The sequence below is a fragment of the Phacochoerus africanus genome, chromosome 8 (genome assembly GCF_016906955.1).
Source record: "Phacochoerus africanus isolate WHEZ1 chromosome 8, ROS_Pafr_v1, whole genome shotgun sequence".
Classification (NCBI taxonomy): Eukaryota; Metazoa; Chordata; class Mammalia; order Artiodactyla; family Suidae; genus Phacochoerus; species Phacochoerus africanus.
The window spans coordinates 19537299-19550330 of NC_062551.1; the positions used below are offsets into that span (position 1 = coordinate 19537299).

At 53.2% G+C, this 13032-nt stretch overlaps 1 protein-coding gene across 1 annotated transcript in view; it reads right to left on the minus strand.

Annotated features, from left to right (window-relative positions):
• CNGB1 (cyclic nucleotide gated channel subunit beta 1) overlaps positions 1 to 13032 on the minus strand; it is a 75339-nt gene that overhangs the window by 27596 nt on the left and 34711 nt on the right. Inside the window, exons 20-27 of the mRNA XM_047791309.1 lie at positions 10280 to 10387; positions 8887 to 9044; positions 7669 to 7824; positions 6651 to 6859; positions 5356 to 5406; positions 5026 to 5112; positions 2105 to 2169; positions 835 to 957 (exon numbers count right to left, since the gene is read on the minus strand). Of these exons, the coding sequence (XP_047647265.1) occupies positions 835 to 957; positions 2105 to 2169; positions 5026 to 5112; positions 5356 to 5406; positions 6651 to 6859; positions 7669 to 7824; positions 8887 to 9044; positions 10280 to 10387 (957 nt within the window). The remainder of the gene's footprint in view (positions 1 to 834; positions 958 to 2104; positions 2170 to 5025; positions 5113 to 5355; positions 5407 to 6650; positions 6860 to 7668; positions 7825 to 8886; positions 9045 to 10279; positions 10388 to 13032) is intronic.

Below are 13032 nucleotides of genomic sequence, written 5' to 3' on the forward strand. Positions count from 1 at the left end.
TCATCGAGGAAATGGGGAAGATGATGGTGTGTCTGTCCCTGTGATTGTTGGGAGATTAAGTTACTGTTAAGGGCTTAGAACAAGGCCGATCTGCCGTGTTTCTCCTATGCCTGCTGCTCTTGGCTTGTTTTGTTTTGTTTTGCCTTTTAGGGCCGCATCTGTGGCATACGGAAGGCCTGGGCTGGGAGTGGAATTGAAACTGCAGCTGCCAGCCTACACCACAGCCACAGCAACACCAGATTCCCAGATCCGAGTTGCGTCTGTGACCTACACCACAGCTCACAGCAACGCTGGATCCTTAACCCACTGAGCGAGGCCAGGGATCGAACCTGCATCCTCATGGATCCTAGTCGGGTTCGTTACCGCTGAGCCACGACGGCAACTCCTGCTGCTATTGTTATTATCGTCATCAACATTTGAGCACGGCCCACAATGTGCGGCAGCTTTCTGGATTGGCAAGTAGATTTCACGTCATTGGCCAGCTCCTCCACAGCCAGCGATGCCCAGGGAGCTGTGCTGGGCAGTATTCTCTGGCCTCCTTCCCACTCGGCTATGCCCACAGGGTGGAGGAGTGGACGCGCATGTGCGTGGAACTGCCCAACTCCGCTAGACTCTGGGATGCTGGAAGGATCTTTCTGTGCCCCTCAGCCTGGCATGTGGCAGGTGCTCAGGAAATATTAGATTAGCGAGGACCAGGAGACATGGACTTCGCCTTATCATGACAGTGATTCCCCTGGAGCAAGGTGGCCTGGGCAACGAGGTGGCGGTGGGACTCCTTTCCAGGAGGCTTAGTACCGTGAATTATTAAGACTCGGGAGCAAGACTATGGCTCACCTGTTTCCTACGCCATCGTAAACCCAGTGAGTGGAGCCCAGGCCCTGATAGGCCGACGCCCAGTAGTACAGACATGAGTTCACGTGTAAACTGTAGAGCAGGTAGGCTGTGGTCCTGATAACCCTGCAGAAGAAGGCAAGGCATGAACACAGCAGCAGAGAGGGAGGCGGTGACATCTCACCCCAGGGGTCATGACTGCAGGGAACAGGCCACCTCCCCCCATACCCACCTCAGAGACCCCCCTGTGGAGCCTTACAGCCCTGCCCAGCTGCCTAGTGGGATGGACACTTGGCCAATGGGAACGAGCCAATGGCTGGACTGGGCCAACTGCTGCTCTCTCTCTCTCTCTCTCTTTTTTTTTTTTTGTTGTCTTTTTGCCTTTACTAGGGCCGCTACCACGGCATATGGAGATTTCCAGGCTAGGGGTCTAATCGGAGCTATAGCCACCGGTCTGCACCACAGCCTCAGCAACGCAGGATCCGAGCCGAGTCTGCGACCTACACCACAGCTCACTGGCAATGTCGGATCCTTAACCCACTGAGCAAGACCAGGGATCGAACCGGCAACCTCATGTGTTCCTAGTCAGATTCGTTAACCACTGAGCCACAACAGGAACTCCAAACTGCTGCTCTCTTGAGATGCTGTTGGTTAGGAGTGGTGATGCTTGAACAGAAAGTTGTCAAAGGCTGGGGGCTGGAATTGGCCCAGAGCTACATGTGCAGACACTTCTGGGGAAGTGGAGGGGCTGGGGGTGGGGGGTGAGGGGTGCATCCATGCAGAGGGACAAAGAAGGGAGAGATGCATGCAGAGAAGCGCTGCTCCATGAGAGATGTGGAGAGGAGCCCTGTCCACGATCCTGGCCTGGCTGGTCTAGCCTGGCCATCGGCAAGACAGCCCACCGTGTCCTTAGAGCTGCTCCCCCTGTGCTTGAGCGGCCTGGTTGGGGGGGGGGGGTCAGTTCCCTGAGCCAAGATCAAACTGAGGCCCAGCTCCCTGGAAACGCAGGGCTGCTGTGCATGTCAGCCTATGCGCGCCCTCCTCACAATTGGGGGAAACAGGACATTCCTGGTTCTCAAAAAAAAACACAAACATCCCTTTGCAGAAGGGCCAGGAAGAGGCTGGGCTTCCGGTGGGCAGCAGTGGTGAGGGGGCCACGGGGCCAAGAGAGGTGAAAGGGGAAGTGACGGGGGTAGAGAATGTGTGGCTCCGTTCTTGCTGCAAATTCCCCAGGGCGTGTACATGTGTGTGTGAGCGTGTGCAGGGATCTCACCTGTAAACATAGGCTTTGCTGAGGATGGATTCCAGGCGGTTGTTGAACTCGAAGAAGGCCAGGTACTGGGAGGAAGAAGGAGGCGTCAGGGCCACCCGCTGTCAGTGGAGCAGGGGCAGCCCTCCCCTCCCGGCCCACCTCCACGGCTGCCAGGACTGAGCCTTCTCTCTGCAGCTCCCTGCAGGAGGGGCTTAGAGAACAAACGTTCAAAATGGGAGGTCCCCAGCCCTTTGAGGGGACCTCAAACTCCATTTATGAATGTGATGGGGACCCTGGCCCCTCTTCCCTGGAAATGGCATATAATCATGTGCTCACAGTTTGCATATAACTTCAGCGGATTCCTAGATCTTCCCAATCCATTTTTTCTCCTCTTTTGGCTGCACTGGTGGCAGGAGGAAGTTCCCAGGCCAGGGATGGAATGCACACCGCAGCAGTGACAACAGGTCTTTAACCCACTGTGCCACCAGGGAACTCCCTAGGCCCTCTGAATCCTATCATGAAACCTTAAGGTACATGCAGCCCAGGTTAAGGACCTTGTTTTCAATGTTTACTTATAATGATAATGATTATATAAAGAAACAGCATCCCTAATGCCCCTCACTGATCTCCTTCAAAGGCTCGTTTATAATATTTTACTTGTAATAAAAGTATAAGAGGAGTTCCCGTTGTGACTCAGAGGAAACAAATCCGACTAGCATCCATGAGGATGCAGGTTTGATCCCTAGCCTCGCTCAGTGGCTTAAGGACCCGGTGTTGACATGAGCTGTGGTGCAGGTTATGGACGCGGCTTGGATCCTGCGTTACTGTGGCTGTGGCTGGCACCTACAGCTCTGTTTGACCCCTAGCCTGGGACCCTCCATGTGCCACAGCTTCAGCCCTAAAAAGACAAAAAAAAAAAAAATTTTTAAGTATGAGAATAACTGCTCTTTACTGAGCCCCCTGGATCCAGCACTTTATACACATTACCTTGGTTCTTCTTTACATGTGAGTTATGTATTATCGTTCTCCTTTTACAGAGAGGAAACTGGCACTCAGGGACACACAGCCAGTAAGTGACAGAGTCAAGCTTTGAACCCGGATCAGACTCAAAACCGCAAGCTCTTTCCACAGTTCTCGTTGTGGCTCAGTGGTTAACGAATCCGACTAGGAACCATGAGGTTGCGGGTTCGATCCCTGGCCTTGCTCAGTGGGTTAAGGATCCGGCGTTGCCATGAGCTGTGGTGTAGGTTGCAGACGCGGCTCGGATCCTGTGTTGCTGTGGCTATGGTGTAGGCCGGCGACTACAGCTCCGATTCAACCCCTAGCCTGGGAACCTCCATATGCCATGGGTGTTACCCTAAAAAGACAAAAAAAACGAAACAAAACAAAAACCCTGCAAGCTCTTTTCATGTCATCACACTTTCCTCTAGGTCTCTGTACACACGTTTGACTCTTGAAAATAACATTGATGGAGATTCCCTGCGGGCCGTGCTCACTATCATCCAAGCGTTCATTCTAATTTCCATCTGGAGTTTGCACTGGATGAAGAAAGGCCTTGGACTTGAACCCTCACCTTGGAGGCAAAGACTTGCATGCTCGGAGCCCTGCTAAATGTCAGGTGAATGAGTTACATTTGCTGTCACCAAGCTATGGATCCCACCTGGGCTGTGGGCTGTGGATCCAACCCTCCGTACTCTGATGTTTGGCTCTAAAGCAACCAAACAGCCCCAGGAGGCTGGCATGTATCAGAAAAGACTGGTGCCACGTCCCGTTTCCCTCTTCCTCTGGGCAGCCAGGAAGCTTGCAAGCAGCTTTCAGGCTGAATTCTAGCAAGATGTGCTTTCTTTTCTTTGGGGCACTTACATTCTTCCCATTTTCCTCTGCCCTGTTTCTCAGGGTTATTAAAGTTATTGTGTTTGTCTCTTTTGTAAATTCCCTCATAGCCACTTTGGGGGAAAGGCATCAGGTATCATGTAAGGAGAAAGATGAATTTAATTGGCCTGCCCAAAAAATCTATTTGGGGGATTCTGAGCGCTCTGATCAGCTGTCCACTCTGGGCACATTAAAAGACATTGCCAGGTCTCTACTCTACACTGTGTCACCCTCACTGGAACAGGCTCTGACCCAGTGACAGGTGGAGTGGCAACAACCAGTGATGAAACAGGTGTCAGGTTCACATTTAAATCCATTCCGGGCACTTCCTGACTCCTGTAACCTTGGGCAAGTCACCCAAGTTTCCAAGCCTCAGTTTCCCTATGTTTTTTTTTTTTTGTATTTTTAGGGCCACACCCATGGCATATGGAGGTTCCCAGGCTAGGGGTCAAATTGGAGCTGTAGCCACCGGCCTACACCAGAGCCACAGCAACGCCAGATCCAAGCCATGTCTGCGACCTACACCACAGCTCATGGCAACGCCAGATCCTTAACCCACTGAGTGAGGCCAGGGATCGAACCCACAACCTCATGGTTCCTAGTCAGATTTGTTAACCACTGACTCACGACGGAAACTCCCAGTTTCCCCATCTTTTAGATGGAGACCCTTATAAAGCAGAAGTCCCTCTGCTGTGTCTCTAGAGTTACTGAAAATAAGCACTGGAGACAGACTGCATGGGTTCAAAGCCAGACTCTATTCCTTCCCTCCTGTGTGACCTTGGGCAAGTTCCTTAACTTCTCTGCCTCAGGCATCTCATTTGTGATATGCTGATACTAACACCACTCATCTCATGGGGTTGAGGAGTAGGCACTTGTAAAGTCTCCAGAAATTCTAATATATCCAGATATCTAATGTGTGGCACCACTGAGAAGCACTAACAATCATAAGGAATTTCCCACCTCCCCCAGGGCCCCCTTTTCTGATGCCTCCCAAATGCTGCTCAGGGCAAACACCCAGATGGCAGTGCGGGTGCAGAGCGCAGAGGGGCTGAAGGCTGGGATGGTCTCACCTTCAAACAGCGAGGCAAGCGCAGAAGAGGATTCACACCGAATTTCAAGTAGAGAAAGTCCAAGGGCAGGAGGCAGAGCATGTCCATCTGAAATGCCAGCAGGACACCACAGGGTGTAAAATCAGGAAACCCCCGGGTCATGGGATGGGCTAAGTGGCAGGTGTTTCCACCTCCAGTGGAAAAGTGAGGTTGCAACGCCCCAGGGAGACATCCCATCAACAAGCCTCTTTTGGCTCCAGCCCCTGCCGGTCCTGGCGGGGACCACACCGTACTTGCCCCAAAGCATCCGGGGGCCCCAGAGAACCATGTCCCAAGACCCCCGGGACACACCTTAAAGCGCTGGGACTTCAGGTAGTTGTCGCGCATCTCCTTCTTGTCCGTCTGGAACAAAACAAGTAATGACCGTGACATGGCCTGGGAACTTCATCCCTGACCCCAGGAGAGCAGAGATGGAAACCCCGCAGAGCCTCCACCTTCCTATCAGAGCAACAGCCCTGTGACCGCAGAGCTGAAAGGCACAGTGGAATTTCAGGTGAAAGCCTCACAGTCTACAGGTGGGTCAAGTTCCCGGGGCTGATGGGGGAGGGGAGTGTCCAAGGTCACTCAGCTCCATTCTGACTTCTTGGATGGAAAGCGAGGACATCGAGCTTATTTTCTCAGCACAATGACCTTGCCTGGACCATCCGCAACCTCATTCACTGAGGAGCTGGCGCTGCTCCGCTCAGACTGGGAAAGAGGTTGCCCAGGGAATTCTGTTTCCTCTAAATTATTTTAGAGGTACAACCTCAACTCGTCTGCACACAGTGGAGCCGGTTCCACCAGCACGGAATTTTCAAAAGTGACCTGCACAGGGAGATGGGACCCTGCCACATGGTAATCAGGACTTGAGCTTCCTCTCCTGTAAGTGCATCGGGACATGGAATCCCCATCTGGTCCGAGCAGCGTGCTTTCTGCAGGACCCCCAGGGCATGTCGACTGCGTGCGGAGCCCCCTGCACACATCCCCTCCATGGGGTCTCACGTCCTATCCCCATTTTACCGAGGAGGAAACTGAGGCTCCAAGAGGTGATATGGTAGAGCTGAGATTTAAACCAGGTCTACCTGCTCGAAAGGCCATTCTCTGGAGCACTTCTCCACCTCTTAATTCCATCAGGTGGGCCAGGAACCCTTTCACCTTCAGCAAGATTTGATGTGTAATTTTTTTTTTTTTTCCTTTTTAAGGCCACACCCATGGCACCCCAGGCCAGGGGTCGAATCAGAGCTACAGCTGTCGGCCTACGCCACAGCCATATCACTGCAGGATCGGAGCCACATCCATGGTCTACACCACAGCTCACGGCAATGCCGGATGCCTGACACACTGAGCAAGGCCAGGGATCGAACCCGCATCCTCATGGATACGAGGTGGATTCTTAACCCACTCAGAGATAAGAGAAACTCCTGATATGCCATTGGAATGGATCACAGATATGGGAAATAAGCGCCCATGTTGCTGAATAGCCACAGGCACCAGTCCCGAGGTTTCCTTGCTCATGTGTCGTGCAGTCCATCCCGGCGGCAGGGCTCGGCCTCCTGAAGGCTGCAGCTGCGGGGTCTGCCCCCTCCCTCCACCTGCCTGTGACTCACAATGATGTCCCCGCCTCTGACAAACTGCAGGCGCAGCTGGAACACGGTGATGTCCAGGAGGTAGATGAGGTCACACAGGTAATCCACCAGCAGCCAGAGGTGGACGTTGTCCGGCGTCTGGTAGGGGAAGGCCCAGCGCACGGGAATCAGCCAGCAGTTCCAGTTCCAGGCCAGCACCACGAAGAACAGCCACAGGATGTACATCAGATCTGGAGGGACGGAAGGGGGCAGGAATGTGCTAGAAGGTCAGCTGGGATCAGGGCTGGAGCGTTCGTCTTTCTGCTTGTCTGTCTTCCCTCTCCTATAAACACTGCGTGTGGCTCTTCTGCAATGTGGTGGCAAGGGGGAGCATGTGCAACTATCTTCACTCTTAAAGGCAGGGAGAGCCTTCATAAACTGTAAAGGGCTGTGCACGTATAAAGGTTGTTATTCCTGAAGAACAGAACATGGCGTAAAGGACAAGCGAGAGGGAATTCGCTTTAGAGGGAACTCTTTGCCATTTCTCACCAGAGTGGCATCTCTGGGAAGGAATCAGCCAGAGCAGAGTAGAAAAAAAAGACTCCTGGGTCTGCCACTGACTAGGTGTGTCTTTAGGCCAGTTAACTCCTTTGTGCCTTAGTTGCCTTATCTATGAAATGGGTATGATCTTTTTCCCCCTTTTCTTTTAGGGCCACCTGTATGGCCTATGGAAGTTCCCAGGCTAGGAGCTGAATGGGAGCTACAGCTGCCAGCCACAGCCACACCAGAGCCAAGCTGCATCTGCGACCTACACCACGGCTTATGGAAAAGCCAGATCCCCAACCCATTGTGCGGGGTCAGGGATCAAACCCGCATCCTCATGGATATGAGTTGGGTTCATTTCCACTGAACCACAGTGGGAACTCCAGATGTGATCTTATGTTCCCAGTTCAGGGGCTTCAGCTTGTTTGGGGCCCACCCTCACTCTGCCCCCAGCCTCCCATCCTCCTGCCCTCCCATACGACATGGTGGTGATGCCCATTGCCCTTTCAGGACTCACTGGTCAGTGGGTCGATGCTCTGGGGAAACTGATACTTCTTCCAGGGGCGGTGTTTGAACTTGCAGCAGAGCATTTCGCAATAGTGTTCCTCCTCCGCCTGCCCTGCTTCAGCCGGCTTCTGGTCCGGGGCTGGCTCTGGGGCTTTCTTGGCTGGTGCTATGGGATGACACAGGTGACCCTCTGACCGTGCCCTGAGGCTCTTGTAGAGACTGTAAAGAGAAAGCTCCCAACTGCAGACTCTGGAACTGGAGCCAAGGGACCCTGGCACCACCCCATAACTTACTGCAAGCTCTGTGCTCTCCTACAGCACCCCTGCCCCCGCTTCCCAATCCTCTTTAAAGGAGCCTGGGCACCTGATTCCAAACTCTTACCAGCTGTCAATCTGGGAACACTTCTCGGGAGCTGCCTAAAATGAGCTGTTTCTGGGCAGGTCGGGTGTTTCAGTGGAGGGTCTGCCCAAACAGTGTATGCCCGTGTTTGGAAGCCTTGGTTGTCTCTGGAGGGCTAGGGGCATTAGTACCCAGGTCTTCCACCCCTCCAGGGCCAGAAATCAGGGAAAGACTGCTCTAGGTTTTCCAGAGCAGGAATCTCAGCTTTTTCATCTCTAAGACAAGACACTGAAGACATCAAATGGGATCACAGCCTTCCCGGGCATCTGTGATGAGGTTGGTAGTGACCTAGCAATTGGCTCATAGATGCAATACAGCTATGTTTCTAGCTTTAGGACAATGCAGTCAGCTCTGCTAGGTCCACTGGTGGCACCATGAGATCTAAGGCACAGCCCTTCTTTGGAAAGACCTAGAAAACCTCCCTGGCATGAGAGCATGGTTCTTATTTCCTCCTGGCGTTTTGAAACTAGGAAAGGCTCAGGTCGCCCCATAAGAATATTACGACTGAAGCCTCTGAAAAATAAGACTGTGTCTTTGGAGAGTGGGTTATGGACACCATCTGAGTCTAAGACCATGAGACACATCCCAGGGTGGACCACCTGCCTGCCCGTGGGCAAGGGGCAGAGGGTGGGAGGAGAGACCAGGTACCGCTGGGTCACTGGTCAGAACTTTGACCTTCTTTCCTCCCCTGAACCTGCACCACTACATCTGCACATATGGGACCCCCAAATTCCAGAGGGCGGAGGTCTGGGCTTCTCTCCAGCTCCCCAACCATTTCCCTGGGGTCACCCTCTCCACCCCAGGTCCGATGACCCAACTCTGGACTCACAGGGCTTGGGACTGTCCTCATCAGAGGTGACATCAGGGTCGATGAGCTTCTCCTTCACCTTCTCTGTCCGCTCCTTGAAAAGCTTCACCAGCTCCTGGAGCCGGTCATTGATGATGGCACTGTTTTGGCTGGAGGTGGAAGCTGCGCGGTCCTGGGCACTGTGGAAATGCCACCCAGGGCTGAGCAGGCTGCATGGGAAGGGACCCCTGTGCTCCCAGGCAAGAGCTGCATCTCCAACCCACCTGGCCTGAGAGAGTAACTCCTGCCCAGCCTGCCATCAAAACCTCAAACCCACTTTAACATCTCCTGGGAGGAAACTCAGTCTGAGAATGATTAACCTTCAGAAAATGTACCATGCAGCCTCCATAAAATTATGGACAGCAAAAAAGCCTGGGAGGAAAGGCCTCTGTCTCCTGAAGTCACTCCAAGAGCTGTGACTGGGGAGAAGGTGAGGATGCTAGGCCAGAGCCGAGGGCTGGGGGATGCACGGTCACCAGGCTGCAGAGACTCTTCGGGAAAACATCTCCCATGGGCCCAGCCCTTGGGACAGTAAGATCAGAGACACAGGTCCCAACACCTCACTGTAGCCTCTAGACATACTGCACAGACCCGTTGTAGATGCAAACTGTCACATTTGGAATGGAGAAGCAATGGGGTCCCACTGCACAGCACAGGGAACTGTGTCCAAACTCTTGGTTTAGAACATGATTGAAAATAGTACCGAACAAAAAAGTATATATTTGTGTGACTGGGTCACTTTGCTGTACAGCAGAAATTGAAGGAACATTGTAAACCAACTATACTTTTTTTCTTCTTTTTTTTTTTGTCTTTTTGCCATTTCTTGGGCCGCTCCCGCGGCATATGGAGGTTCCCAGGCTAGGGGTCGAATCGGAGCTGTAGCCGCCGACCTACGCCAGAGCCACAGCAACGCGGGATCCAAGCCACATCTGCGACCTTCACCACAGCTCATGGCAATGCCGGGTCCTTAACCCACTGAGCAAGGCCAGGGATCGAACCCACAACCTCATGGTTCCTAGTTGGATTCGGTAACCACTGTGCCACAATGGGAGCTCCAACCAACTATACTTTAAACAAAAAAAAAAAAAAAAAAAAAAAGAATACCTGGGGAGCTTATAAAGATGTGGCTTCCCCATTGTGGACACAGCGGGGCCCAGAGTCCGAGCCCCTCTTGCAGATGAGATTGTGCAGGACACCTCCTGAAGCAGCCTGGGCAGGAGACCTAGCTCAGCCTTACTGCGTGGAAGCCACTGGCACCATGCGCCGGGGGGTGGAGGATTCTAAAACCACCCATGCTCCTCAGCTCACCTCTTTGCTCACCCATCCTCACCCAGTCCTCTGACCCCCTGAGAGCCCGGAGGTGGTCCCCACTTACTCGGTGCCCTGTGGGCTGGTGGGGTCTGACCAGGCGACCACAGGGGACACAGCTGGTGACAGCACCTTGAGCTCTTCAGCCTCATCGTCTGGGGAGGGCAGGCTCTTCCTGCAGGAGCACAGACAATGGAAGGGCCCTTCAGTGAGGCAGGGGCCTCGGGGGCAGAGGGGCCAGTCAGCTTGGAGCCCTGCAGAGCACCCAGAGCGAATCCAGGCTGGGAGGTGGGGACAGGGGATGGCCCTGCCAAAGGGTCCTCGTGTGCCTGCAGGGGAAGAGAAAGGGAGAGGGGGACGCGTCCCCCTCTCTGGACCTCAGTCTCTGCGTCCATTCAATGGCCTCGCAGAAAAGTAAGAGCACTGACTCGGTTATCAGGCAACCCTAAGCTTGCACCCCAGCCCTGCCTCTTCCCAATGTGCGACCTTGGCAAGCTGCTTCAACGCTCTCAGTCACCTCAGTTTCCCCCTCTGTAAAATGGGGCTGAATCTACGCAACGCAATGAGGTACTGAGGGCTCTGCGGGTCTCATTTTAAACATCCTGTTCCCTTCTGAGGGCCCTGCCCGGCCCAGACCACCCGCCTCCCGCTCCATCACACCACCCTTCCAGCAGCCAGAGAGGGTGTGCGGGCTCACATCCTGCTTGTTAATTCTCCTGGAAGCTCAGCCTTCCTCCTTTCGTGGATGTGCCCCTGGCTGGGAAAGTTTACCCCTGTGGGCTGTGGACTCTGGTCCCCTGCTCATGGTGTGACCTGGGTCAGGCCCCACCCCTTCCTGGAGCTCCCACTTCTCTGTGTGAAGAATGAAGACTGCATTCACCCTGGGGTCCCCGTCATTCAGTCCACGCCTGCCATGGAGCGCTGCATTTGCAACCACGGGAGTCTTGGCTGATGGCATCCACGTCTGAATCCACCTGGTACCCTTCCCATCGTCAACCACTGTGACTCAGGAGTCCAGCGTTAGGGCTTCTAGAGGCATACAGTCAGAGGGACGTATAGCAAGGGCTTTATCCAGAAGGCTCTGAAACGACCCTATTGCCTTCTGCCAACTGGCCTATGACGGCAAAACTTATGGGTTCACATTTTTCACACGCTAATTAAACCGATGGCCACCCACGAGAAGACTGGGGCAAAAAAAAATCTCATAACTGGGGCTTAAACTCAGTCCCCCTGCACCCAGCCTGGTGCTCTGTCCAGGCCTGGAGGGGACTCAGAGTGGGGAACTGAGTCAGCAGCACCACCTGCGCCTGGCCCTGTGCTAAGCGCCTCACGTAGGGCAGCTCACTGCATTTTCGCAGTAATCCTAGTAAAACAGGATTTAGATAAAACAGGTGCTGTTTAATCCCCACATTATACTGGAGGAGATGGAGGCCTGGGAAGGTTAAAAGTCTTACTGTTAGCCTCACGTCTGGTCAGTGGCAAGCTGGGATCCACTCCAAACCACGGCCTCAGGCTGTGAGAAGGGCCTTGCCCGTGTGCCCCTCTGTCCCTCAGTTTTGGTCGCTTTTGGGCTCCCAGCAGTTGCCCTCAATGCTCATTCCATCCCTGACCACAGGGAGACTCACTGGCCTTGCACTCCCCACCTCAGACTTCCTTCTTAGGGCCCACCTCCGGCCTAGGCTGCCTCATTTCCTCAAGGTCCCATTCTACTTAGCACTCTCTGGAAGAGTCTTATTTGATTACAGGATCATTGTCCTCTCAGCCCCAAGAGAATATCAGTTCTGTGGGAGCAGGCCCCTGCCAGGTCCTCCCTGATGCACCCACAACACCTACAGCAGAGCCTGGCACATAAAGATATTCAATAAATGTTTGCAAATGAATAAATGAATGAATGAATGAATGATACTAAGAGGAGCCTCACAGGCACAGCTCCAAAGCAAATGACAGGAGGGTTGGAGTCTAGTCCTAAATGATCTTAGTCCTTTCCGTGCTCTGAACTGTAATGAAGGCTGCACAGTTTTCCCACCCTTTTAAGGCAACAGAGGGAGGTAGACCAGATGTCTGCAACCATGGTGGTGCTGTGTCGTCTGTTGTCTCTTCTACATGCAGGACTCAGTGAATTAAACATGGGGACTGATGGGTCTGTGAGCTAGGTGAGACTATGACTCTTTTTTAAAATTTAAATCTAGGGGACTTCAGTTTGCTATATCCAGCCATGCCTGTTCTGGCAGGCTTCTGACCTCAGCTAAGAAATTACTTATGGATGAAAGCAAGAGTTCATCAAGAAAAAATAACCATCTCTCTCCATCTAGCCAGCTCAAGGAGAAACACTGATGGCTCCCCTTTAGCTTAAACAGCCATTCACCAAGCACTGCACTGCACTTCACAGTCTGCCTACAGCTCTATGCAGGCTCTTTCTCAGCGACCTGGCTCAGGTGGTTCCAAACCAACTCTAACCATGCAGCAACAAACTTATGGCAAGAGACACAGAAATACATGCCACCTTGACCGTGAATCCCACTCTTGAGAAGGGAGCCCACGGACAGAAAGCAGAAGACCGAAGAGGTATCTGTAGCATCATTTTGGACAGTGTCCAACAAGAGAGGATTTGTTGTGTCCGTCCCGGCACGTGGAGCTGGAGGATGTTACGCAGCGGGACTGTGTAAGGTGACGGCCTAGCAACGCGGCAAAGGGCTCACTAAAGAAGACGCGGTCTCAGAGGAGATGTGATCCAATCACCCCTTCTGTTAAAACCGCTTGAAAGGAGTTCCCGTCGTGGCGCAGTGGTTAACGAATCCGACTAGGAACCATGAGGTTGCG